Below are 26,298 nucleotides of genomic sequence, written 5' to 3' on the forward strand. Positions count from 1 at the left end.
GGAGGGTGCCCAGGAGTCGGTGATGGGTCCTGGACCAGGTGCTGCTGGTGCCTGTGGTTTGGGGAGGACGACTGGCCTGGCCTGGCTCTCCCCTTGTCCCCTATCTAGTCCTCTGAGGCACCAGGGAGCATCCTATTCATGCTCGCTGTTTCTTGTGCCTCTTCCTTGGCACGGGAGACAGAGAGCGGTGCCGGGAGGGGCACAGTGCGCACCAAAGCCAATGTCCCCGGTCTAAGAGACACTTCCAATAACGGGGTCTTCAAACCAACGTCCCTATCCTCCGCTCTGCGGGGTCCTGCAGATCTTGCACCTGTCCCTGACGTGAGCTTCCCCGAGGCACTTTGAGCAGCTCGCATGCAGGTCGCTCGCTGGCCTGGGCTTACAGCAGGTGGCTCACGGTTGGAAGCCTGGCACCCAAAGCGGGACAACGAACTAAAGAACTGAAGTAAAACTCCACGAGCAAGTCCAAGAACCACTAGGAAACTTGCTATCACAAGAGACGTCCCGGGCAGCAAGGAACTGAAGGAGGCGGAGCCAGTGGCCCCAGGAGCACGGGGCTCCAGGAGGTGCTAGGCCCAGCCCCTATGGATACCACTAGGGGAAAAATCTCCAGCAACCGTGCATGCGGCATGCACCTAACATGGAACGGACGCGAGCATGCACGTGAAAAAGCCCCCCCCGCCCCATCCCTTTCTTCCAATTGTCATCCTGGGAAACTATTTTCTCTCCTTCACGCATTTCACTGAGTCGCTTTAAACGCACAAAGGGGGAGAATGAGGAAAACCTACATTTTTAAACTGGCCTATTGGGCATTTTTTTAAATTAGCCTAAAAAAATAAACATTGTTTTAAAAAAAAGTTAACCCTTTTTTAATCAATTTTAAATATTTTAAGATTTTTTCCCCAGGAGGCAGAGAGTCATTTCTCATTCAATGGGAACGTTTGTATCGTTTTTGCACTTGGGGAAGTGTTTGAAAAGGGGACGGGCAAAGAAATGGCTAATCCCATTTCTGGAAAAGTTAAGGGCCGGGTCCCTCGTTTCTCTTGGGGATTTAAACCCTGCAAAGCTGCAGAATTGGTCCCTCACCTGGCCTGTTGCTTTGGGGCCATTTCAAACCTCTCAGGGCGTTTCCCACTTGCGTTTAAAGGGTTTTTATTACAAAGAATACCACTGGGAAAAGGGCCTTTCCCCTTAACAACTGTGGCCTGGTTAACGAGCAACGTCACCCGGAGACACTTTCAACTCTGCCAATGTTCCCCCTTTCCCCAGCTGAGAAATGCCGGGGTGCGGGTGTGAATTTGGGGTGGCAGGAGCAAAGCCACCACTTGGGAAAACCCAGGGATTTACGAAGGGATTTGCTTGATTTTCCCCCAAACACCCACTTGCTTCTTCCGTCTGGTCCTGGTAGAAGCCCCATAGCAGAACGGGGGCAGGACGCTGGGTAGCTTTTGTGGGGGGCTGGCTGTACCTTGGGGGTGACCCCACAGTGCCGCCCAGGGGCCCCGATCCTGGCGCTCGGCCTCCCAAGAATCACACACACCCCTCACGTATGAAACTAACTCCGGCTTTTATTCCTCTCGATTCCCAGCGACAGCAGAATAAAAAACATTTGTCCCAAAATAAAATACAAATTAACGGGGTTCAGGGGGAAATCTGCCCCGGGGGGGGGGGGGGACAGTAGGGGGAGAGGGGATCTGCCCAGTGGGGGGAGGGCAGACTCATCCAACTCAATAACCCAGCAGCCCCCGGCAGAGCCCGGGGTGGCCCCATGGGGGGCTGGGCCCACCTCCCACACAGCTGCCCAACGGGGGCTCAGCGGCGCCCCCCGCGGTCCCTCACCGGGGTGCTGCGGCTCCGGCTCCGGCTGTGCCTCTTGGCCTCACGGCGCTCCCGGCCCCCCCGCTCAGTACCGCTGGCCCCCCCTGGGGCGCCCCCGGCCCCCTGCTCCCGGCTGTGCTCGCGTCGCTTGTCCCGCTCAGCCTGGCGGCTCCGCTCCCGCTGGCGTAACTCCTCCTCCTCCAACTCCTTGCGGCGCCGCTCCCGCTCCCGCGCCCGAGCTGCCCGCTCCGCCTGCTTCTGCACGAACTGAGAGAGACGGGGTGAGTGCCGGGCCGGGGAGCCCCTGCTCCCCAACCCCCGGGGAGCCGCCCGCTTGGCTCCCGCTCCCCCTCATCCCCCGGGGAGCCGCCCGCTAGGCTTCCGCTCCCCCACCCCCGGGGAGCTCCCTGCTCCCCCTCATCGCCCAGGCTGCCCGCTCCCGCTCCCCCACCCCCGGGGAGCTCCCCGCTCCCGCTCCCCCACCCCTGGGGAGCTCCCCGCTCCCGCTCATCCCCCAGGCCCCCAGCTCCTGCACAAACTGCGAGAGACGGGGTGAGTGCTGGGCTGGGAGTCCCTGATCCCCAGCCCCCAAGGAGCCCCGCGCTCTGCTCCCCCCCGTCCCCCAGGCCGCCTGCTCCTGCACGAGACGGGGTGAGTGCTGGGAGCCCCCAATCCCTCCCTAGAGCCCCCCAGTGAAATACCTCCCTGCCCCATGGCACCAGGTTCCGCACTGAGCAGGGGCAGGGAGCCGGGCGACCCCCTGTGCTCACCTGGGTGTCGGTCAAAGGCAGCCAGTAGATGCAGGGGGCGGCCTTGGTCTTGCGGAAGAGATCGTCCAGCAGCTTGGCGGGAGGCTCCTCTGGGGCTTTCTCTGGGGGGGGTGTCAGGAGGTCAGTGTGGGGCTTGGCAGGGTCGTGCCCCCAGCCAGCCCTCCACGTCCCCAGCCCCCACCCCCACAGCCCAGGCCAGGCCCCAGCCCAGGCCCCGCCCCAGCCAGCCCTCCATATCCCCAGCCCAGTCCCAGTACCTTTCTTCTCGCCCTTCTTCTCCTTGGCCTTGGGCGGCTCCTTGCGGCGGCGCTCGCGGGAACGGGAGCGGGGCCCCTCGCGCACCTTGTCACGGTCCCACTCGCGCTCAGCCCGCGTGCGCTCCCGCCGCTCCATCTCCCGCTCCCGCTCCGCCCACTGCTCCCGCGCTGCCCGCTCCGGCTCCCGCGAGCGCTCCCGGGGGGCTGAGCGCCGGCCCCCGCGCCCACTGGCCGGCCCGGCCCCCGGGGCCGCCGCTGTCTCCACCGCCCGCTCCGGCAGCAGCCCCCGGTGGAAGTCCAACTGAGGGGAGAAAGGGGGTCAGAGGTTGCCCCCTGCTCCTCCCCCAAACTGCCCGCCCCAACCCCTGCTTCCCCCCCAACTCAGGCTCTGCTCCCCTCCAAAATCCCCCCAGCCCCCCAACCCTGCCCCAATATCCTGAGTGCCCTGACTCTCCCTGATCCCCCCAAACTCCCACCAGCTCCCCCAACGACCTCCCACAAACTAGTCTTGAGCCCCCAAACTCCTCCCCCTGACAGAGCCCCACAGAGTAATCCAGCTGGGGGGAAGGGATCAGAGCAGCGTAGTGCCCCCCAACACCGAGCCCTGCTGGCGGCTGGTACCTCGTCCTGCTCGGCGAAGTCGGCGGACAGGAACTTGGGGTTGGACTGGGGCCATTTAACCCCGTGCAGGGCGTTGCGGGTCAGCACCGCCTCCTCCACCGTGGAGTACTGTGGGGGAGAGAGAGAGCTGAAGCAGGGGGGGTGGGGCCGGACCCCTGGCGGGCGGGGGGACAGGCGGGGACACTCACTGTGACGTAGCAGTGCGATTTGATCTTGTCGATCCAGAAGGCTTCTTCCACCAGTGTCCCCGTCCGGCCCAGCAGCTCCTTCAACTGGCCCAGCGTGAAGGGCCGCACCTGCAGGAGAGGGGGGAGGTTGAGCGGGGGAACGCGCCAGGCAGAGCAGGGCTCCCACCTCTCCGGAGCAGCGTGAGCCCGGGCCAGCAACCCCTGCCCGTTCACGCCACACCTGGCAACAGACCGGACAGGGTGCGGGAGACCCAGGCCCGGCTGGGCTTGGAGCCGGGCGCCGACCGGGCAGGGTGCGGGAGACCCAGGCCTGGCCCCAGCCCCCACTCACCAGGTTGCAGATGTGCACGATGGGGCTCGGCTTGGCGCGGGGGGGTGACGGGAGCTGGGCCGTGCGCACGGGGTCATCGATGGTGATGGAGACGCCCGAGCGCTGCTGGCTGATGGAGCGGCGCGTCAGGGTGTCGCTGAGTGTCACTGCGGGGGACAGAGAGGGGTCAGACAGCCATGGGGGGCCCCCTGACTCCCCCAGCCCCTCAAATGCCTCCCTAAACCCTGATCCATCCCCCACCCCCCGCTCACTCCCATGGTCTCTGCTTCCCCCACTGATTCCTGTGACCCCCCTAGCCCACAGGCTGCCCCCCAGTCCAGGCACCCATGCTCTCCCAGCCCAGCCTTGCCTCACACTCCAGGAGCCCCCAGCCCCCCACACCGCCCAGAGCCTAGCCTGGCCTTGCCCCCCAGCCCATCCTGGCCTCGATCCCCATTCCAGGCCCCCACCCCACATGCTGCCCCCCCACCTAGCCACCACCACTCCCCCAGGTGGGCCCGGCCTTGCCCCCCCACCCCACATGCTGCCCCCCCACCTAGCCACCACCACTCCCCCAGGTCAGCCCGGCCTTGCCCCCCACCCCACATGCTGCCCCCCCACCTAGCCACCACCACTCCCCCAGGTCAGCCCGGCCTTGCCCCCCACCCCACATGCTGCCCCCCACCCCAGTCCTGACCTTTCTTGACTTCGTGCTCCACAGGGGGGGGCAATGTCAACTCTGCTGTGACCTGGGGGGCCTCAGGCTGCTCTTCCTCAGGCTCCTTCTCCTCCTCTTCCTCCTCCTCGCCCTGCCCGTTCTCCTGCCCCTCGGCTGGCACCACCTGCCAGGAGAGAGAGCATGTGGGGAATGGGACCCTGGCCGCCTGGCAGAGGGGAATGGGACCCCGGTGTCCGGGACGGCAGTGCGGGGGTCTCTCGCTCCCCCGTACCTGCGTGACGGTCCGGCAGATCTTGAGTCCCTTCTCGTGGGCCGGTGGCTCCCCATGGCGCTCCCCCTCGTCCTCCGAGATGCGGGAGTCATCGGCGTGGAGATCCACCACCGCCTCCTGCCCCGCCACCGGCTTCATCTCGGGTATCAGGCTCTGCGGGCACCAGGAGAACAATGGGACCCAGGCGTCCGGGGACACCACCTAGGGCCCACTGCACCAACCCCCCAGCGCGGAGAGCGGGCGAGGGATCCAGGCACGCAGGGACGGCGTGTGCCCCCCATGGGCAGGGCTGCCAGAGGGAAAGGTACCCCAGTGTCCAGGGCAGGGCCCCCCAGCGGGGAGAGCGGGTGAGGGATCCAGGCACGCAGGGACGGCGTGTGCCCCTCATGGGCAGGGCTGCCAGAGGGAAAGGGACCCCAGTGTCCAGGGCAGGGCCCCCTGTACCTTAAGCGACTCTGTCGTGATGCTGATGGACGGCTTCTTCTGGGTGGCAGCCGTGCTGGACCCCCAGCGCCGCTTGCGCCCCCCAGACTGGCCGCCCTCCGTGTCACTGTTCCCCGCCGCTGCCCCCTTGGCCGCTGCTGCAACCCAACAGCCAATCAGAGCACAGCATGGGACCACTGCCCCACCCCTGGTCCACACCCAACCGACAGCCAATCAGAGCACAGGCTGGAGACCCCCAGAAGGGCCACCCCTTATTCCCCTCTCTACACACACAACCCTACAGCCAATCAGAGCATGGGACAGGGACCCAGTGCCCCGCCCCATGGCCACTCCCACTGCCCCACGACCCCATCCCTGACCCATGGGGCCTATGGAGTCAGGGGTCCCAGGAACCCATCCAGCTCTCGGGGGGGAAAGAAACTGGGGCCCGGTCTCGGGGGTCACTTACACACGACAGAGATCTTCCTCTTGAAGGCCTTGTGCTGCGCCGCGGCCTGCGGAGAGAGGGGAGGAGGGAACGAGACGGAGGAGGGGAGAGAGCCCCACATAGGGGGAGGGAGCCGGTCAGCACGTCTCCGTGGGGCAGCGGCCCCCAGACCCGCTGGGGTGGGGGCACAAGCGGCTCAGATGGGGCCAGGGGGCTGAGAGATGAGGGGGGGTTCTCAGACAGTCCAGGAATAACGGGGCACCCTCCCCCCCCCAGCAACAGGGCACGGCTAGAGCTCAGAGTCCTGGGAAAGGGGGTCTACCCCACTGCCAGCCCCACACACTGCCCCACATGACCCCGATCCCCCCACGACCCTGATCCTCCTCACTGTCCCCCACCAGCCCCACACACTGCCCCCTATGACCCCGATCCCCCCATGACCCTGATCCTCCTCACTGCCCTCTGCCAACCCCACACACTGCCCCCCCCATGACCCCTATTCCCCTCACTGCCCCCCCGCCAACCCCACACTGCCCCCCCATAGCCCCTATTCCCCTCACTGCCCTCCGCCAACCCCACACACTGCCCTTCATGACCCCGATCCCCCCATTACCCCCTGCCAACCCCACACACTGCCCCCCTATGATCCCTATTCCCCTCACTGCCCCCTACCAGCCCCACACTCTCCCCACGACCCTGACCCCCTCACTGCCCCCTATGACCCTATTCCCCTCACTGCCCCCCGCCAACCCCACTGCCCCCCATGACCCTGACCCCCTCACTGCCCCCCCACCAACCCCACAAACTGCCTCCCATGACCATGACCCCCCTCACTGCCCACCTATGACCCCTATTCCCCCCACTACCCCCTGCCAACCCCACTGCCCCCCATGACCCTGACCCCCTCACTGCCCCCCCGCCAACCCCACACACTGCCCCCCCGACCCCCTCACTGCCCACCTATGACCCCTATTCCCCCCACTGCCCCCACCAACCCCACACTGCCCCCCCATGACTCTGATCCCCCTCACTGTCCCCCACACTGCCTCCCATTACCCTGATCCCTCACACTGCCCCCCACAAGCTGCTGGCCCCACCCTGCTCTCTGTGAGCCCCGTGACCCAACTCTCTCCCCCCCGACCTCCAGGCCCCACGCTGCCCCCCTGGATTTATTCCTGGAAAGCTCAAACCCCAAAGAGGGAGCTGGGGACCCTGCTGCCCCACAGATCCATTAACCCCTTGCAGGTCGGGCCCCTCCCCCAAAAAACTCCACACAGAGTTTAACCAAAAACCTCCTTTGTCTTTAAAGAACAGAAGGAAACCAAAGAGACAAGAAGAAATAAAGGTGCTGCCAGAGGCGCCAGGTACCATCTCACACCTGGGGCGTCCTTCGTCGGCCAATCGCACCGCAGTGCCCAGGGTAGCTAGGCAACGGCCGGTCCAATCGCAATGCGCCCTCCCAGGTTTGGAGGGGCGGGGCGGGGCGGCAAGAGACAAGGTGGTGGTGGCGGAGGAACCTAGTGCTGGCTGGTGTCCCGGAGGAGAGAGGACAAAGATGGGAGCCGTCCGCCGGCGGGGGGCTGGGTGGAGAGTCCCAAGAGAGCGGGCACCCGGGGCTGGAAGTCCTTGGAACAAGTCCTGAGAGCAACGGAGACCCCCGGGGTGGAGGAGAACCCCAGGGGCTGGAGGTCCTTGGAGCAAGTCCTGAGGGGGAGGAGACCCCCGGGGTGGAGGAGCAACCCAGGGGCTGGAGGTCCTTGGAACAAGTCCTGAGGGGGAGGAGACCCCCGGGGTGGAGGAGAACCCCAGGGGCTGGAGGTCCTTGGAGCAAGTCCTGAGGGGGAGGAGACCCCCGGGGCGGAGGAGCAACCCAGGGGCTGGAGGTCCTTGGAAAAAGTCCCAAGAGGAGCGGAGACTGCAGGGCCCAGACATCCTGAGAGCAATGGAGACTCCCAGGGGGGAGGAGAAGCCCAGGAGCTGGAGATCCTGGCATGGTCTGAGAGCAACAGAGACTCCAGAGCTGGAGGAGAGGCCTGGGGGACGGAGGTCCTGGTATGGTCTGAGAGCAAAGGAGACCCCAGGGGCTGGAGATCCTTGGAATGACTCGTGAGTTGCAGGGACCCCCAGGAGATGAAGGTCTTCAGAGCTCATCCCTTGAGCAGCTGAGTTCTGCCCCCGGGGGCTGGAGGAAACACCCAGGGGCCAGAGGTCCTTGGAGCGAGTCCCAGGAGCAGCAGAGACCCCGGGGGGGCGGAGGAGACCTCCAGGGGGGCGGAGGTCCTTGGAGCAAGTCCCAGGAGCAGCAGAGACCCTGGGGGTCGGAGGTTCTTGGAGCAAGTCCCAGGAGCAGCAGAGACCCCGGGGGGCTGGAGGTCCTTGGAGCAAGTCCCAGGAGCAGCAGAGACCCCGGGGGGCCGGAGGTCCTTGGAGCAAGTCCCAGGAGCAGCAGAGACCCCGGGGGGCCGGAGGTCCTTGGAGCAAGTCCCAGGAGCAGCAGAGACTCCGGGGGGGCCGGAGGTCCTTGGAGCAAGTCCCAGGAGCAGCAGAGACCCCCGGGGGGGCTGGAGGTCCTTGGAGCGAGTCCCATGAACAGCGGAGACCCCCGGGAGGGGCGGAGGTCTTTGGAGCGAGTCCCAGGAGCAGCAGAGACCCCCGGGGGGGCGGAGGAGACCCCCGGGGGGGCGGAGGTCCTTGGAGCGAGTCCCAGGAGCAGCAGAGACCCCAGGGGGGCGGAGGAGACCCCCGGGAGCTGGAGGTCCTTGGAGTGAGTCCCAGGAGCAGCGGAAGCTCCTGGCAGCGCAGACCCTTGGGGGGCGCAGGTCAGTAACAGAGGGGTTTGCAGTAAATCCACCAGCCTGGAGACTCCCAGCGCTACCAGTGACCTTGGGGGCCTGGAGATGACCCCCAGGTCCTTGGACAGTCCCATCAGCCTGGAGACCCCAGGGGCCAAGGTCCATGAGCAGCAGATGCCCTGGCCCCACATGCAGACGACATCCCAGCGGAGCTGCACAGGAGCTGTGTCTCCAGGGGCGCCACGCAGCTGGGGGCTTGGACCGCCCGGACGCCGGGGTTCATGCTCCCCTCCCCCCCGCCCGCTCTCTGTCTCTCTCTCCGCATCTCTCTGGCACGTGCGCCCGCTGGGCCGGATGCTCTTTAAAAACGTGGATCAGAACAGAGGAGTCCAGAGGAGAAGGTCAACGGGGGACTGGGGGGGCCGCGGGGGGTCCTGCCCGTCCCCGGAGGCGGCTCTGGGAGAGGGGGTGCCCCCAGCCGGGGCGGGGGGAGCACCGAGGATCAGGGCGGAGCTCGGGAGAGATGGACCTCGTGACAAGACGACATTCTGCAGAACCAACCCCCTCTCCCCCCCTGCAGTCCCAGGCCCTGCGTCCCCAAACTATGGCTAATGGGGGGCCAGGGGGAGGCTTGGCTGGCTCTGGCGGGGGTTCCCCAAACCCTCCCATGGCTGGGGGTGCCCAGGAGAGCACCCCCAAATTGGCTGGCAGCACATGCAGGCTTATCCCAGCCCCCCGTCTCCTCCACTGTGAGCAGCTCTGGAAGTGGGGGAGACCCCCCAAATGCCTCGGAAGGGGGGCAGACCCCTCCCCCACCCTGGTTTTGCCAGCGAAGTCCTCCCCATTGGCGCCCCCCAACCCATGCCCTGCCCGTGCTGGCCGAGCTACCCCCCCCCGGGACCCCCACCTGCCCACCACGCCACGGGGCGCCCCGCCATGCTACCTCTTTCCTCTCCTCGTCCTCGGGCCCCCCGTCAGGGCGCTCATCGGGGCCGGGGGGCTGAGTGGGGGGGCCGGCCGGGGGACTAGCGCCGGCCTGGTGGGGCTCCAACTCCATAGGCACCTCCTCCTTCTCCTCCTGGCTACTGGGAGGAAATGGGGGGTTACTGGGGGGTGGGTGCCCTACATCCCTTCACCCCCAGTGCTCCCCACACCCCAGAGCCTTCACCCCTGCCCCTCCCAGAGCCCCAGCCCCTTCCCTCCCAGAGCTCCCTGCACCCCAGAACCTTCACCCCTGCCCCTCCCAGAGCCCCAGCCCCTTCCCTCCCAGAGCTCCCCGCACCCCAGAGCCTTCACCGCTGCCCCCCCAGAGCCCCAGCCCCTTCCCTCCCAGAGCTCCCCGCACCCCAGAGCCTTCACCCCTGCCCCTCCCAGAGCCCCAGCCCCTTCCCTCCCAGAGCTCCCCGCACCCCAGAGCCTTCACCCCTGCCCCTCCCAGAGCCACAGCCCCTTCCCTCCCAGAGCTCCCCGCACCCCAGAGCCTTCACCCCTGCCCCCCCAGAGCCCCAGCCCCTTCCCTCCCAGAGCTCCCCGCACCCCAGAGCCTTCACCCCTGCCCCTCCCAGAGCCCCAGCCCCTTCCCTCCCAGAGCTCCCCGCACCCCAGAGCCTTCACCGCTGCCCCCCCAGAGCCCCTTCACCCCCCCACGCCTAAGGCCCTTCAGCCCTGCCCCCCACATCCCCGCCCGCACCCCTCACCCCAGCCCCCCTGCACCGCCAGAGCGCCCCCAAAGCACAGCCGGGTAACACCCCCCGCCCCATCCCCCGCCCGGCCCCGGCGCGGCGCGGCGGGGGCGGGGGCAGGAATGAATGGGGGGAGGGGCACGCGCCGGGCCGGAAGCCGGCAATGAATGGGGGGGGCCGCGGGGGCGCGCGCGGGCCGGGGGGGCGGGTCTCACCCGCGGGGCCGGGGGCCCGGCATGGCGGCGGCGGCGGCGATGGCGGCTCAGGGCTGCGGACCGGGCCGGGGCAGCGGCGGGCGGCGAGCGGGCGGGGCGGCCATTTTACCGCTACCCAGCAGCCCCCGCGCGGGGGCGGGGCCGCCGCAGCCCCCCGGACCCCCCCCCCCCCGGGCTCACAGCCCCGCCCCCGCCGCAGCCCCCCCGGAACCCCCCCCCGGGCTCACAGCCCCGCCCCCGCCGCAGCCCCCCGGACCCCCCCCCCGGGCTCACAGCCCCGCCCCCGCCGCAGCCCCCCCCGGCTCACAGCCCCGCCCCCGCCGCAGCCCCCCGGACCCCCCCCGCGGCTCGCAGCCCCCCCCCGGACTCACAGCCCCGCCCCCGCCGCAGCCCCCTCACTCTCAGCCCCGCCCCCCAGAGCCCCCCCGGCTCACAGCCCCGCCCCTCACTCTCAGCCCCGCCCCCCAGAGCCCCCCCGGCTCACAGCCCAGTCCCCGCCGCAGCCCCCCCGCAGCCTTCCTCCCCCCCCGCCCCGCTCACAGCCCCTCCCTTGCCGCTGTCCCCTCATTCACAGCCCCCCCCCCGTCACAGTCCCGCCCCCTCACTCACAGCCCCACGTCCCCAGGTGTCCGAACCTGCCCCTCCCCCGATATCCCGTCCAACCCTCCCAGGCTCAGGGACCCAGGTGTCCGAGCCTGCCCCTCTCCCAGCCTCTGTCACTTACCTCCTACGCTGCCTCTGCTCTGCCTGGTGCGGCGGGTCCCCCGTGGGCACTGCCCTGGCTGGGCCCCCCAGGGTCTCTGAGCCACCCTGTGGGGAGAGGCAAAGGAGGGGCCTGTGTTAGAGGGGACCCATTCCCGCCCCCCAGCCTGTCCCCCATCTGGCTCTGGGGCCAAATCGGGGAGAGGAAAAGCCCTATGTCCCATTTCCCCCCATGCTGGTGCCCCCTGGAGGTCACGGCCCGGTACCCCATTCCACGCCCCGTGCCCCTCTCTCTCATACCTGCTGCGACAACGGGCTGTGCCGGTGCCCGTGGCTGGGGCGTCTCTGGGGGGCCGGTCTGCCCTCTGCCATGGGACTCTCTGGCGCTTCCTGCTGTCCTGCTGGGGAGGGCTCTTTGGTGCGTGGGGAGCTGGGGCCGGCCTGCGAGGCGTCAGGGCTGCGCGACTGGGGCGTCCAGATAAACAGACAGAGCTTTAGTGAGGCATCGACCCCAGTTGCCCTCTGCCCCCAGGTGAGATCTGGAACGGGGGGAGGAGACCTAGAGCCAGATCTAGAGTATCAACTTGATGGAGAGCAGGAGTCTGGCTCCTTGGTCAGGATCTAGAACTGCCAGCTGGATCTGGAACCAGGGTGGAGGGTTTGGAGAGGGATGGGGTCTGAACAGAATTGGGAGTGGGTGGGGGGGTCCCCAGGGTCTAGAACATCACAGGCCCCGGAACCTAAGAACTGGATCCCTCTCGCCCAGCACCCCGCGTCCGACTGGCCAGAAAAGGGCAATCATCAAGCGAGCCACACAGCTTCTGGCAGCCTTAGCTTTGGGGCCACCTGGCGCAGGGGGCTGCGTCCCTAACCAGCTTGGCTAATAGCCATCGCTGGACCCGGCCTCCAGGAACGTGACTCATTGTGTGTCAAACCGCCTTCTACTTCTGGCCTCAGCCCATCCTCTGGCAGTGAGTTCCACAGGTTAACGGAAATCCTGCCTGCTGGAAACCTGCTGCATGAGCCCCCCGGGTCGGGTGCCCCAGTCACTGTCTCCGCCCCAGCCAGGAGTTTACAGCCCTGCCGTGGCCCCGCGGTCGCCCCTTCTCCCCGCTGAGTGGGCCCAGGCTTTGTCACCTCTCCCACAGCCTGGGTCTGGCCTTTCTCCCAGGGCCTAGAGCTCTTGGAGCCGGGGGGCGGCTCTGCGTGTGGCAGGCCGGGGTGGGCACTGGGCGCCAGGGATCGGACAGGGGCAGGGTGAGATTTCCTGTCTCGGTCTCTCTCCTAACGCGCTGGGAGCTTTCCCGAGGGCGGCCGCACGGTGAGCAGCTGTTTGCCGGGACCGAGCTGGGGCTCCGAGATCTCTTGAGTGGGTCCGGCGCTGCACGGGCAGAGCCAGGATTGGGGTTCCCAGGTCGCGCCACCTGACTCAGGAGAGCCCTTCCCCTTGCCCCCACTCACTGGGCTACGAGCCCTTGGGGAGGGAGCTTAGCCCAGGCTCGCCGCCCCTCCCCGCACACGGATCCAGGGGCTGCCCCTTGGGATCGCCAGAGCCTGGCGAGACAGATTTCCCTTCCTGCAGCCCGTGGGGCCCAGCTCGGCGGCCGAGACCAGTTCCGTAGAACAGAGCCCTGGGCCTGGGGCATTATGCCGGGTTTTCATCACTGTGCGCCACGTCCTCAGCCCCGTCACCCCCAGAGAGCGGCTGGGAAGGGCAGCGAGGAGCGATGCCGAGAGCGCGTCTCTGCCATGGCCTTGGGCTCCCTTCGTGCCAGACTCCCTGCTTCCGACGGGCTTCCAGCCACTCCGGCTGTGACCCTGGGGCTCTCGTGCAAGCTGCTCCTGTGGCCCTGCTGGGGGTCAGCTCCTCTCTGACTCCCGTTTGGCCTCTCCCCCCTCCTCCCCTATTTGTAATTTGGGAGAATATCTGCAATTTGAGCCTCCCTGACTCTCCCTGCAGTTTGCAGGCATTTTCACCCTGGTCCTCTGAATTTCTGGGTCACCAGCAGCCTCAGTTGGTATCAATCCCTTTCTGAATGTAGATACTACTGGGGGGGCGCCCCCCCGCGATGTTCAATTTCTCTGTTACGGTCACTAATAGCCAGCGCTAGAGGAAGGATTTGCATGGATTCTGGAGCAGAGGCCTGTAGAGAGGCAGGTGCCCCTGCAGGGTCTGGGGCCTAGCTAGAATCTAGAATGCCCACCTGCACCTGAAGCGAGCCAAGCACCCGAGGAAGGGGAGCAGGAATGGGGCCCAGAACTAGATTATGGAAGGACGGGGCACCTTTTGGGTCTATAAGAGGAGGTTGCAACCTAGAACACCAAGACTGGGTCTGGAACAGGCCTAGTCCTCCAGAACATGGCTCTGGCATGGGGTGGGGTTCTAGATCACACAGGGAGCAGGGCAGGTGGCTTGGGGCTCACCTTTCTGCTGCTGCTGGAGCTGGAGCGCGAGGCCTGGCGCTTCCTGGTGGGCGACTCGGAGCGGCTGGAGCGGGATCCGGAGGAAGTGGAGTCTGAGTCGGAGTCTGAGTCAGACCCACCCCTCCGCCGGCGCTGGGGGGGAGGGGAAGGTGATGCTGGGTGAGTCCCCGGTGGCCTTTTCTGACTGGGGGGGACCTCCTTGGTCAGCAGTGGGGGAGGGGGCTCATCCTCCCCAGGGGGGGCCATCGGTGCCTCCCCTTCCGACAGCTGGGGAGGGGCTGGGGAGCTGGCGATGGCAGACGTCCCCCCTTCCTGTGAGATCTCAGGGGGCTCCTCTGCCTCCTCCTGGGGGGCCCCCTTGTCTTCCTGGAGCTCAGCTGCTCCCTTCTTCTCCGGAGAATCCTCCAGAGGGGGAGCCGTTGGACTGGGCTGCCCCTTCTCCTGGTGGGCCGGCGGACAGGGCTCCCCCTTTGCCTGGGGGGCTGGCGGGCTGGGCTCCCCCTTTGCCTGGTGGGCCGTTGGACTGGGCTGCCCCTTCTCCTGGTGGGCCGGCGGACAGGGCTCCCCCTTTGCCTGGTGGGCTGGCAGACGGGGCTCCCCCTTCTCATGGGGGGCTGGCGGGCTGGGCTCCCCCTTTGCCTGGTGGGCTGGCGGGCTGGGCTCCCCCTTTGCCTGGTGGGCTGGCGGGCTGGCCTCCCCCTTTGCCTGGGAGGCTGGTGGGCTGGCCTCCCCCTTCTCGTGGGGGGCTGGCAGGCTGGGCTCCCCCTTTGCCTGGGGGGCTGTTGGACTGGACTTCCCCTTCTTGTGGGGGGCTGGCAGGCTGGGCTCCCCCTTCTTGTGAGGGGCTGTCGGGCTGGACTCCCCCTTCTTGTGGGGCGCTGGCAGGCTGGGCTCCTCCTTTTTCTGGGGGGCCATTGGGCTGGGCTCTCCCTTTTCCGGGGCATCTGGCAGGCTGGGCTCCCCCTTCTCCTGGGGAGCTGGTGGACTGGGCTTCCCCTTCTCCTGGGGGGCTGGAGTCACAGCTGTCCCACTTCCCTGGGGTTCCAAGAGCCTGGTCACCCCCCCTTCCTGGGGCTCCGGAGCTCTGGGCCCCTCTGTTTCCTGGGGTGCCAGGGCCTGGGCTGACCCTCTTCCTTGGGGCCCTGGTGATCTGAGGACCCCCATTCCCTGGGCCTCAGGCCCCCCCACTTCTTCGGGTGCTACAGATCTGGCCCCTCCCACTTCCTGGGGTGCTGGGAATCTGGGCACTCCTGTCTGTTGGGGTGCTGGGGCCATGAGCCCCCCCTTCTCCTGCCGGGACCCCCTGATTTCCTGGGGTGAGCTGCTCGCCTGAGGGCCTGGGGCCCAGGCTTCCCCCATCCTCCGGGAAGCCTCCTTCCCCTCTGGAGCCTTTGCTTCCTCCTCCTCCTCGTCCTCCTCCTCGTCTTCCTCCTCGTCTTCCTCCTCCTCGTCTTCCTCTTCATCATCATCTTCCTCCTCCAGCTTCAGAGTGGGCCGTGGCACGCTCCTCCGGCCCCTAGGGGGCGCCTCCCGCTCCTCCGGCCCCACGGCCTGGGTGCCCTCTGGGGGCTTGGCGGCTCTGGCCTGGGAGAGACGGGGAGCAGCTGAGAGAGGGTGCTCCCTGCTGCCCCCCTGCAGCTCAGCGCCCCCTGTCCCCCCCACCCTCCAGCCCGGCACCCCCTGTCCTCTCCCCGCTCCTCGCAGCCCAGCGCCCCCTAGTGAGCCCCCACCCGGCTCCCTGCAGCCCAGCGCCCCCTAGTGAGCCCCCGCCCGGCTCCCTGCAGCCCGGCGCCCCCTGGTGAGCCCCCGCCCGGCTCCCTGCAGCCCGGCGCCCCCTGGTGAGCCCCCGCCCGGCTCCCTGCAGGCCAGCACCCCCTGGTGAGCCCCCGCCCAGCTCCCTGCAGCCCGGCGCCCCCTGGTGAGCCCCCGCCTGGCTCCCTGCAGCCTGGCGCCCCCTGGTGAGCCCCCGCTCCCTGCAGTACGGCGCCCCCTGCTGCACCTGCCTGGCTCCCCACAGCACAGCACAGCCCCCTCTGCCGACCCCTGACCCTGCTCCCTGCAGCCCGGCGCCCCCTAGCGCTATGCTGCAGCACTGACCTGCCTGACCCGGGTGGAACGGCGCTCCTGCCTCCTGGTTCCCTCCTCGTCGGAGTCGTTTCTCTCTCGGGAGATGGGGTAGCTCTTCCCGGAGGCTGGGAAGTGACAGGGAACCATCAGCTCAAGGGGCTGGGCCTGGAGTCCAGGCTGCATCCTGTTCTAGATGTTTGCACCACCCCCTGATCCGGAACCTCTCCCTTCTGGATACCCAGGCCAGGCCCAGCCTGTTGAATCTAGATCCCGCCAGAGAACGTCTAGATGTGTGTCTATTCTAGAGGCCATGCGAAGCTTGGACAGAACCCACCACCCTGTGATCTAGAACCTCGCTCCATTTGAGCCAGAACTCACTTGTTCTAGACCCAGCACCTTCTTTCTCCATTCTTGCTGCCTCGCCGGTTTTCTAGCTCCTCATGCAGTGAGGTTTCTTCAACTGCAGTGGTCTGACTCCCCCGACCAGATCTCACATCCAGAGAGCAAAGGATCATGGGAGCCAGTGTTCACTTCAAAACTATCTGAGTGGCGTGGATCTAGAGTGGTCTACGTTCTAGACTGATATCCTGGTCTCTCAAAACTCTTATCTGGAGCAGACAGCATTCTAGATCTCTGCTGAATATGGTGTCAAAGAGTGCACACGGGGTCTAGACCCAAGCAATATTCTAGGTGTCTCGGTCTAGACCCCCTGGTTCTAAAATGCTTGGTTATTGTGGCAAAGAGAGCTCATGAACAGAGACAATGACACACCCCTGGGGAGAGCAAGGTTCTAGATCACCTCAGATTTCTGGGCCCCACACACCCTTCTGGAGCGAATCCCAGACTGGGGCTGCATGTTCTAGACCAGTCCAAGTGCTATGTTTTCTATCTTTCAGTCCACTCGTTCCAGAATCCCACTCCAGAACACCAACTCCAGAGTATGCTGTTCTAGATCCCAGAGTTCTAGAGTCCAGTCAGCTACCTGCTCCAGATGCAGAGGGCAAAGCTCGCGCCAGCCACAGAAAGGGGAATGGATGCAGGTAGTACTGAGCAGACCCTGAGATGCAAACCTGGCAGCAGCCCTGCCATTGGCTGACACCCTCCTCTGCAGTCAGCCAATCAAAGGCACCCATTTCCACCTCACCGGGTGGCCTGGGTTCTGAAGAAGCCTCATGCCCATTGGCTGAATGCTGAGGGGAATCCCAGCCAATCAGATGTGCCCGGTGCCCCCACACAGGCTGAGAAGAACCAGGGTCTCTGGGCACAGACACTAGGGACTGGGCCCCACCCCACACTCACCCTCCAATTCGGCTGCCTCCCGCGCCTCCCTCTGCAGCCGCTGCTGCAGCAGCTCGTGCTGCTTCTCCAGATATTGCTTGATGAAGCTGTTCTGGCTCATCTCCTCGCCGATCTGCAGGGAGATGAGAGGGTGAGGGGGCAGGATGCCTGGGTTCCATCCCTTGCTCTGCAGGGGGAGGGGGGATGGTGGTTAGAGTGGGGGTGGGGCTAGGGCTGGAAGCCAGGACTCCTAGGTTCTGTCCCTGGCTCTGGGGGAAGAGGGGGCTAGTGGTTAGAGCGGGGGGCTAGGAATCAGGACTCCTGGGCTCTCTCCCTGCTCTGGGAAGGCAGTAGGCTCCAGTGGTTAGGGCGGGGGGGCTGGGAGCCAGGACTCCTGGGTTCTCTGTCCTGGCTCTGGGAAGGCAGTAGGCTCCAGTGGTTAGGGCGGGGGGGCTGGGAGCCAGGACTCCTGGGTTCTCTGTCCTGGCTCTGGGAAGGCAGTGGGCTCCAGTGGTTAGGGCGGGGGGGCTGGGAGCCAGGACTCCTGGGTTCTCTGTCCTGGCTCTGGGAAGGCAGTGGGCTCCAATGGTTAGGGTGGGGGGACTGGGAGCCAGGGCTCCTGGGTTCTCTCCCGGCTCTGGGAAGGCAGTGGGCTCCAATGATTAGGGCGGGGGGGGCTGGGAGCCAGGACTCCTGGGTTCTCTGTCCTGGCTCTGGGAAGGCAGTGGGCTCCAGTGGCTAGGGCAGGGGGGCTGGAAGCCAGGGCTCCTGGGTTCTCTCCCAGCTCTGGGAAGGCAGTGGGCTCCAATGGGTTAGGGCAGGGGGGCTGGGAGCCAGGACTCCTGGGTTCTCTCCCGGCTCTGGGAAGGCAGTGGGCTACAATGGTTAGGGTTGGGGGGCTGGGAGCCAGGACTCCTGGGTTCTCTCCCAGCTCTGGGAAGGCAGTGGGCTCCAGTGGTTAGGGCGGGGGGGGCTGGGAGCCAGGACTCCTGGGTTCTCTCCCGGCTCTGGGAAGGCGGTGGGCTACAATGGTTAGGGTGGGGGGGCTGGGAGCCAGGACTCCTGGGTTCTCTCCCGGCTCTGGGAAGGCGGTGGGCTACAATGGTTAGGGTGGGGGGGCTGGGAGCCAGGACTCCTGGGTTCTCTCCCAGCTCTGGGAAGGCAGTGGGCTACAATGGTTAGGGTGGGGGGGCTGGGAGCCAGGACTCCTGGGTTCTCTCCCAGCTCTGGGAAGGCAGTGGGCTACAATGGTTAGGGTGGGGGGGCTGGGAGCCAGGACTCCTGGGTTCTCTCCCAGCTCTGGGAAGGCAGTGGGCTCCAGTGGTTAGGGCGGGGGGGGCTGGGAGCCAGGACTCCTGGGTTCTCTCCCAGCTCTGGGAAGGCAGTGGGCTACAATGGTTAGGGTGGGGGGGCTGGGAGCCAGGACTCCTGGGTTCTCTCCCAGCTCTGGGAAGGCAGTGGGCTACAATGGTTAGGGTGGGGGGGCTGGGAGCCAGGACTCCTGGGTTCTCTCCCGGCTCTGGGAAGGCGGTGGGCTACAATGGTTAGGGCGGGGGGGGCTGGGAGCCAGGACTCCTGGGTTCTCTCCCAGCTCTGGGAAGGCAGTGGGCTACAATGGTTAGGGTGGGGGGGCTGGGAGCCAGGACTCCTGGGTTCTCTCCCAGCTCTGGGAAGGCAGTGGGCTACAATGGTTAGGGTGGGGGGGCTGGGAGCCAGGACTCCTGGGTTCTCTCCCAGCTCTGGGAAGGCAGTGGGCTCCAGTGGTTAGGGCGGGGGGGGCTGGGAGCCAGGACTCCTGGGTTCTCTCCCAGCTCTGGGAAGGCAGTGGGCTCCAGTGGTTAGAGGGAGGGCTAGAAGAGGGAACACTGTGGGCTGGCAGTGGCTTGGGCAATGGAAGAGCCCTTGTGCTCCCTGCACCTGTGCTCAGACCCCCCCTTTCCTCCTCCCCCCCGCCGGTGCTCGTGACGGGGTCTCACCTGGGAGTTGGGCTGGAAGGTGGCGTGCAGGGTTGAGTGCTTCTGGAGGTTCTCGAGCATCAGGGCCTGGGATGGAGAGACAACGAGCTCAGAGACAGATCCCTGCTGCCGAAGGGGCCCTGAGCACTGGCCCCCCAACCCAGCCTCCACTCCCCAGCTCCTCCAAGCCCTCCTGTCCCGACCCTACAGACAGGGCCTGTCCCCGCCCAGCTGAGCCCGACCCTCACACGCATGACCCCATCCAACCATCCATGTGCTCTCCTTTAACCCATCCACAGCCTAACTCCCTCAATGGACCGCCACGGCCCACCTAACTGCACGGAGCCTCTGCAGCCCGACCGAACACCCTCTCCTCACCCTTCATCCGTGACTTGACCCAACCCAGCTACACCCGCCCTGATGACCACCTTCCCACCCAATGTCCAGTCGCAGCCCCTCCAACCCAGCAGTCATCTCAGCAAGCCTACATTCAAGGCCTGACTCAACCCTACCCATGCAATGTCTACTATGTAACCCACCATACAACCCGAGACCCCCAGTCGACTCTCTCAACACGATGCCCATGGCGGAGCAACTCAGCGTTTGCCGTCCAACCCTCGTGACTCTCCACCAGCCACAGACCTAGCTGTATAGCCCTGAAAATCCACCATCGCACCAGACTCTGAACAGCCTCTGCTACGTTCCCGGACCTTCCCAGCACAGCCGCCACCCAAACCAACTCCACCGTGAGACAACACCTGTCAGCCATGCTCAACCTGCCAACATCCCCATCCATCGTACTCAACAGCCACCTTTCAACTCACCCATCCAGCTTCATCCCATCTCAATCCATCTGCCGCCCCGTCCACACCTGCCAAATGATTAACCCAACAGCACAACACAAGAGTGGCCATCCAACCCCACCCAGGGCTCTCTGTTATAGACTGGATTCAAAGCCCATTATTATCAATGAGATGAAAAACTGTCCTTCCTTCAGGCTTAGCACAAGTAACAGTAGGAGTCCCCAAGGCACACCCAAGGCCACTCATGAATACAAACAACTCAGACACAAAGGTTCTCACCGAGTACTGTTTTTGGGATAAGAGTACGTGTGGGTCAGAGTGTGAGAATACTAGACTCAGCACAAGCGAGAGACAAAAACATGGACACAGAGAGAAAGCCAAGCAGGCAGATTGGAAGCACAGTAACGTGGCCTGAAGAAAAAACTAAAAGCAAAAGCTTTTTGGGCACAGAACTGGCTGGAAGGCAAGCAAAGGAATCATCTGCTGGTGTTGGATTCCTCCTGCATTCAGAAAGGAGATTATGTATGTTCTTTGTAAGCAAACAAAACTGCAGTAGACAAAACACCAGATTCCATTGCCAATTTCTACTCCCAGTTGGAAAAACCCCATGGCACTGGACTATTCACTCGACCCAAATGAGGTGGATATACGTAACCTAATGTTCTGAACACCACCCAATCCAGTTCCACAACACAACTCAACTACAACCCAGCCCAATGTCGGTGGCCAAACTAAACCACTACCGCCACCCAATCCAAAGCAACCGCACAAATCAACTCCAACACAGCCCAACATCAGCTGTCCAACCCAACCACTACGGCCCAAGAAAATTTCACTGCACAACTCAACGAGAACCCAACCCAACCTCCACCGCCCAATCAAATTCAATCGCCCAATTCAACTAGAACCCAGCCCAACACAGGCTGCCCAACTAAACCACCAAGGCCCAATCCAGTTCCACTGCACAACTCAACTAGAACCCAGCCCAACATCGGCTGTCCAATACAACCACCACCGCCCAATCCAATTCCATTGCCCAACTCAACTAGAACCCAGCCCAACATTGGCTGTCCAACACAACCACCGTTGCCCAATCCAATTCCACTGCACAACTCAACTACAACCCAGCCCAACCCAACCACCATTGCCCAATCCAATTCCATGGCCCAATTCAACTAGAACCCAACCCAATATCGGTTGTCCGATGCAACCACCACAGCCCAACGTCGGCTGCCCACTCCAACCACCACCGCCCAATCCAGTTCAATTGCACAACTCAACTAGAACCCAGCCCAAGACTGGCTGCCCAACTAAACCACCACCACCCAATCCAATTCTACCGCACAATTCAACTACAACCCAACCCAACGTCAGTTGTCCAACACAACCACCACCACCCAATCCAATTCAACTGCACAACTCTAGTAGAATCCAACCCAACGCTGGCTGCCCAATCCAACCGCCACCACCCAATCCAATTCCACCGCCCACTTCAACTAGGACCGAACCCAACAGCGGCTCCCCAACACAACCACCCTCTCCCAATTAAATTCCACCGCACAACTGAACTAGAACCAAACCCAACGTTGGCTGTCTAATGCAACCACCGCTGCCCAATCAAATTCTACCGCACAACTCAGCCAAAACCCAGCCCAACGTCAGCTGTCCAATCCAACCACGACTACCCAATCCAGTTCAGTTGTACAACTCAACTACAAGCCAGCCCAACATTGGCTGCCCAGTCTAACCGCCACCACGCAATCCAATTCCATCACACAACTCAACTAGAACCCAGTCCAACGTCAGCTGTCCAACACAACCACCACTGCCCAATCCAATTCACTACACAACACAACTAAAACCCAACCCAATGTTGGCTGCCCAACTCAACCACTGCCACCCAGTCGAATTCCTTTGCAAAACTCAACTACAACTGAAGCAAACAACCGCCACCCAATCTAATTCTACCTTGTAACTCAACAACCTAATCCAGTGTAGACTGTCGAACTCAACATCTGCCATACAACCCACTCCCTCCATGCAACTCCTCAACTCAACCCAATGTTGACTGTCCAACACAACGGCTGCCATCCAACCTATTCCACCATATATCTCAGACACAACTCAACTCAACATCGATCATCCAATCCAATCCAATCCAGTGCTAGCACAACATTCACTCTCCAACCAAACTGACTGTGTCCCTGAACCACAACTCCACCAACCATGAACTGTCCAACAGAACATCCACACGAAGCCCTGCCCCCCACATTGGTGATAGAGTGGGATTTCCCCAAACCTCAACCACCCTGAATTTGTGGTAGCAAGAGGATCCCCCCAAGCCTCAACCCCTCATTTGTGGTAGCTATGGGATCTCCCCAAACCCCACTCCCCATTGGAGTCAGCAGTAAGATCTCCCCAAACCCCTGCCCCTCCGTTGGTGGGGGAAGTGGGATCTCCCCAAGCCCCGCCCCCCGCTGGTCGGAGCAGTGGGATCTCCCCAAGCCCCGCCCCCCGCTGGTCGGAGCAGTGGGATCTCCCCAAGCCCCGCCCTCCGCTGCTGGCGGCAGTTGGCTCTACCCCGGGCCTCCCCCCACCCTTGTGCCCCCCGGGCTCCCCCTTTCCCCGCCCCCAGTCCGTGCGAGGGTGGGATCCCCGCGCATGCGTGTTGGCTCCCCCCGGGGCCCCGGGCCCGGGGCCGGGCGGGGAGCGGGGGTCCCCCCGCGCATGCGCGCTGCGCCCCGCGCCTCACCCCGCGGAGCCGCTTGATGAGCGCGCTCTTCTGGCCGCTCTTGGCCAGGCCGCGCTGCTGCAGGGCCGCCTTCAGGTCGGCGACCCGCAGCGCCTGCAGCGGCCTCCCGTCCAGAGTCACCTCCTCCCCGTCCGCCATCTTGTGTGGCGCCGCTGCCGGCCTCCTCCCTCGCCCGGCCAGGGCCCGCTCGGCAACTTCCGGCCGTACTTCGGCTCTTTCCGGAGACGCTCGGCCGGCTCCGGGCCGCCCCGCGCGCGACTTCGGCTCTTTCCGGCGCCACTCGGCGGCCTTCGCCCACCCGGAAGTCCCCGCCTCGGCTCTTCGGGTCTTTCCGGACTCGCTTCGGTCCGCGCCGGCGCCATCGCGCACCCGGAAGTGCGCTTCGGGACTTTCCGTCATTCCTCGGGAACTTTCGGGTTGCGGCACGGGACCTGGAAGTGAGGTCCAGAAGGGCTCGGGTGCGTCCGTCCTTACTCGGAAAACATCGAGCACGTCCGGCACCGACTCGGTTCCGTCACTGCGCATGCGCCGGAGGGCGGCCGTTCGGACGCGCTCGGTTATTTCCGCCGCCAGCCGATGGCGCGTCCGTGCGCTCGGGCCGCTCCGGAACCGCTCGTGTACTTCCGCCCGACACTCGCGGGCGGGGCCACGGTGAAAACGAGGCTGGGCCGGGGGCTACGCGTGGAGACGCTTGACGGTCGCGGAACGGACCCGGGTGAGGACTGAGCTCTCCCCCGGCCGGGCTCTGTCCCCCTCCCTGTCCCAGGAGGCGGGGCTAACAGCATCGGGACGGGGCTATCCCGGGGGCGGGTCTGTGTCCGGGGTCGGGGCTAACAGCACAGGGGCGGGGCTGTACCCAGGAGGGCGGAGCCAACAGCGTAGGGGCGGGGCTGTACCCAGGAGGGCGGAGCCAACAGCGTAGGGGCGGGGCTGTACCCAGGAGGGCGGAGCCAACAGCGTAGGGGCGGGGCTGTACCCAGGAGGGCGGAGCCAACAGCGTAGGGGCGGGGCTGTACCCAGGAGGGCGGAGCCAACAGCGTAGGGGCGGGGCTGTACCCAGGAGGGCGGAGCTAACAGCGTAGGGGCGGGGCTGTACCCAGGAGGGCGGAGCTAACAGCAAAGGGGCGGGGCTGTGCCCAGGAGGGGGGGCTATCCCCAGGGGGCGGGGCTCTGACCCTGGCGCTGACCCCTCTCTCCCCAGATGGCGGAGCGCCCCCTGCCGGCGCGTGGGGTGGCCCAGGAGATGCGTTGCGTCCTGCACTGGTTCTCGGGCTGGGCGCCCCCCCAGCGCCAGCGCTTCCTGCGGGACCTGCTGGCCAAGGCTGTGCCCGGCAAGCTGCGCCCCCTGCTGGAGGAGCTGGAGGGGCTGAGCCTCTCCGGGGCACCCGCCCCGCCCCCCTCCCTCTTCCAGTGCCAGCTGCGCCTCTGGGACCAGTGGTTCCGGGGCTGGAACGAGCCGGAGCGCAACCACTTCCTGGCCCGGCTGGAGCAGGTCGACCCAGACTTCGCCGCCCACTTCTACTGCCAGCTGGCGGCCACCGCCGGGCAGGAATAGGTGGCTGGGGGCTGCCCCCCGGTGCCGCACCAGGCTCCCCCTTCCCGGTCTGCGCTGGGGAGTGAAACCCCCCCCACATCTGCTCACCAGGCTCCATTCCGCGGAAGCAGTTTACGTAGGACCTACCGTAAGCTGGCATGTTTACAGAGCACCTGCAAAACGTCACCAGCAGGGGGCTCTGTGACAACCCCTTCCCCAGTGTGGCTGGATGAGCCTCGATTTCATTGAGGACTTCTGTTTATGTGGGTCCTACAGTAAGTCGGCCTGTTGACGTAGGACGGAGAAGAAGTCGGCAGCTGTGGGAAAGGCGTCTCTCAGGATGCACATCGCTGTCCTCAGGTGACAATAAGTGAGTCTGTTTCTGTAGGGCCTACACATCATTGTATCAGCCAGCCACGTGCCCAGCGGGCGACCCGCTCTGTGCCAGCCTCCAGGCCAGTCACCACGGTGGCATCTGTTGATATAGGCCCTACAATGCTTTCCGCGCCCCACCCGCAGTGTGAGCTACACCAATGGCAGTTTCTTCATGGGGACTCGTTTACATAGGACCTACAGGCCTGTCCTGAGTGCCTGGAGCAGCCAGCGGAGGCCCGGGGAGGAGGACCGGGGGGGCGGTCACCGAGTTGTTTATAAACAGTGAATGGGTCCAAAAGCACCAACACAGCACCCCATGTGGTCTGTTCACAGCGCTGTCATGGGTGGGGGCTGGGAGACAGGACTCCTGGATTCTCTCCCACCTCTGGGAGGGGGCTGGTGGGTTAGAGCAGGGGGCCTGGGAGCCAGGACTTCTGGGTTCTCTCCCGGCTGTGGGAGGGGAGCACAGAGGGTGAGGGTTTCCCTGGTTGGGATGGGGGTGCAGAGGGGGTGGGGGAGGGGAGGTGCAGAGTCGGGGAGGGAAGAGGGAAGCGGCATAGAGGGGGCAAACAGGGCGGGGGACGGGAGGTGCAGAGTCAGGAGGGGAAGGGGGAAGCGGTGCAGAGGGGAGCGCACAGGGCGGGGGAGGGGATGTGCAGAGTCTGGGGGGAAGGGGAAGCGGCGTAGAGGGGGCAAACAGGGCGGGGGAGGGGAGGTGCAGAGTCGGGGGAGGGGGGAAGCGGCATAGAGGGGGGCGCACAGGGCGGGGGAGGGGAGGTGCAGAGTCGGGGGAGGGGGAAGCGGCGTAGAGGGGGTGCACAGGGTGGGGGAGGGGAGGTGCAGAGTCGGGGGGGAAGGGGGAAGCCGCGTAGAGGGGAATGCACAGGGCGGGGGAGGGGAGGTGCAGAGTCTGGAGGGGGAAGCGGCGTAGAGGGGGCGCATGGGGGGGTAGGGGATCTCCCAGCTCCGCCCTGCGGGTGGCGAGAGCCTGGCCGGGAGTTTTGCAAACCCGGGGGGGGCCTCGGGGTAACGGCCTGTTTCACAATTAGGTGCAATCTCCCTGGCCGGGGCGGGATCTGGGGGACGGGAGGACATGGGGGACGCTCCACCCCTGCGGGGGACAGTGTCTCTGCCCCGCCCCCCCAGGAAGGTCTGGAGGTTGAGACACCGACCGCGGGCTGAACCAACCGGCATTGCACAACGCCGCGGCCGGGGGAGGGGCGACCGGCCAGAGCACAGGACCCAGGCGTCCGGGCCAGTGCCCTGCAGGTCCCGCATCGCTCCCAGGCCAGCAGAGAGAGCCTGGGATGGGACCCAAGCGACCGGGCCAGCCCCCGCGGGTCCCCCATCGCTCCCAGGCCAGCAGAGAGCCTGGGATGGGACCCAGGCGATCGGGCCACCCCCCGCGGGTCCCCCCTCGCTCCCAGGCCAGCAGAGAGAGCCTGGGATGGGACCCAGGCATCCGGACCAGCCCCCGTGGGTCCCCCATCACTCCCAGGCCATCAGAGAGAGCCTGCGATGGGACCCAGGCATCCGGGCCAGCCCAGTGCAGTCCAGGCGGGGGTTGAGGGGCAGCGAGCCAGCCTGACTGGGATCCCCCCAGCTTTGGCTCAGGCCCCCCCATTCCATGCCCCCTAATTTGGGTGACCTCCCTGCATTTGTGGCTGGACCAGGGTTGCTGTCCTGCTCCTGGCCCGGCTGTGTCTCTGCCTCAGTTTCCCACAACGCCCCGCAGCCCAGGGTTTCTCGTCCGACCCCGCCTGCCCCCTGCGGCTCCACGTACTTCCCGGGGGGGTGGCGAATGGAGACTATGGGGCGCTGGGCCCCTGAAATGGGTGAGAAATCCTGTGAAGGTGACCCCGGGAACCAGCAATCGGTGCCCTGCCCCGCCCCCCACAGATCACCGGGACAGTGACCCCGGGGACCAGCGATTG

At 65.3% G+C, this 26,298-nt stretch overlaps 2 protein-coding genes across 9 annotated transcripts; one reads left to right on the forward strand and one right to left on the reverse strand.

The window, feature by feature from the left end:
- Nucleotides 1-1,550: 1,550 nt before the first annotated feature.
- Nucleotides 1,551-23,075, reverse strand: ACIN1 (apoptotic chromatin condensation inducer 1). 8 transcript variants are annotated; one of them, XM_054045030.1, is made up of 18 exons: nucleotides 22,456-22,995; nucleotides 18,922-18,987; nucleotides 16,967-17,078; nucleotides 15,698-15,792; nucleotides 13,601-15,184; nucleotides 11,477-11,641; nucleotides 11,199-11,284; nucleotides 9,521-9,662; nucleotides 5,807-5,852; nucleotides 5,359-5,492; nucleotides 4,915-5,067; nucleotides 4,662-4,806; nucleotides 3,986-4,131; nucleotides 3,655-3,762; nucleotides 3,467-3,574; nucleotides 2,846-3,146; nucleotides 2,589-2,689; nucleotides 1,551-2,085 (listed from the first exon to the last, which is right to left on the reverse strand). In XM_054045030.1, the coding sequence occupies exons 1-18, from the start codon at nucleotides 22,978-22,980 to the stop codon at nucleotides 1,813-1,815; spliced, it is 4,290 nt and encodes a 1,429-aa protein (XP_053901005.1). In that variant the 5' UTR covers nucleotides 22,981-22,995; the 3' UTR covers nucleotides 1,551-1,812. The 8 variants fall into 8 exon arrangements, with proteins under 8 accessions (XP_053901005.1, XP_053900999.1, XP_053900998.1 ...); XM_054045024.1 differs by having other exon boundaries at nucleotides 5,359-5,495; XM_054045023.1 differs by having other exon boundaries at nucleotides 5,359-5,495; nucleotides 9,521-9,659; nucleotides 16,967-17,132.
- Nucleotides 23,076-23,078: 3 nt separating this feature from the next.
- Nucleotides 23,079-24,665, forward strand: C12H14orf119 (chromosome 12 C14orf119 homolog). The gene is made up of 2 exons (XM_054045032.1): nucleotides 23,079-23,170; nucleotides 23,657-24,665. The coding sequence occupies exon 2, from the start codon at nucleotides 23,657-23,659 to the stop codon at nucleotides 24,008-24,010; it is 354 nt and encodes a 117-aa protein (XP_053901007.1). The 5' UTR covers nucleotides 23,079-23,170; the 3' UTR covers nucleotides 24,011-24,665.
- The last annotated feature ends 1,633 nt before the right edge of the window (nucleotides 24,666-26,298 follow it).

Source organism: Malaclemys terrapin, chromosome 12, assembly GCF_027887155.1.
Source record: "Malaclemys terrapin pileata isolate rMalTer1 chromosome 12, rMalTer1.hap1, whole genome shotgun sequence".
NCBI classification, from domain to species: domain Eukaryota; kingdom Metazoa; phylum Chordata; order Testudines; family Emydidae; genus Malaclemys; species Malaclemys terrapin.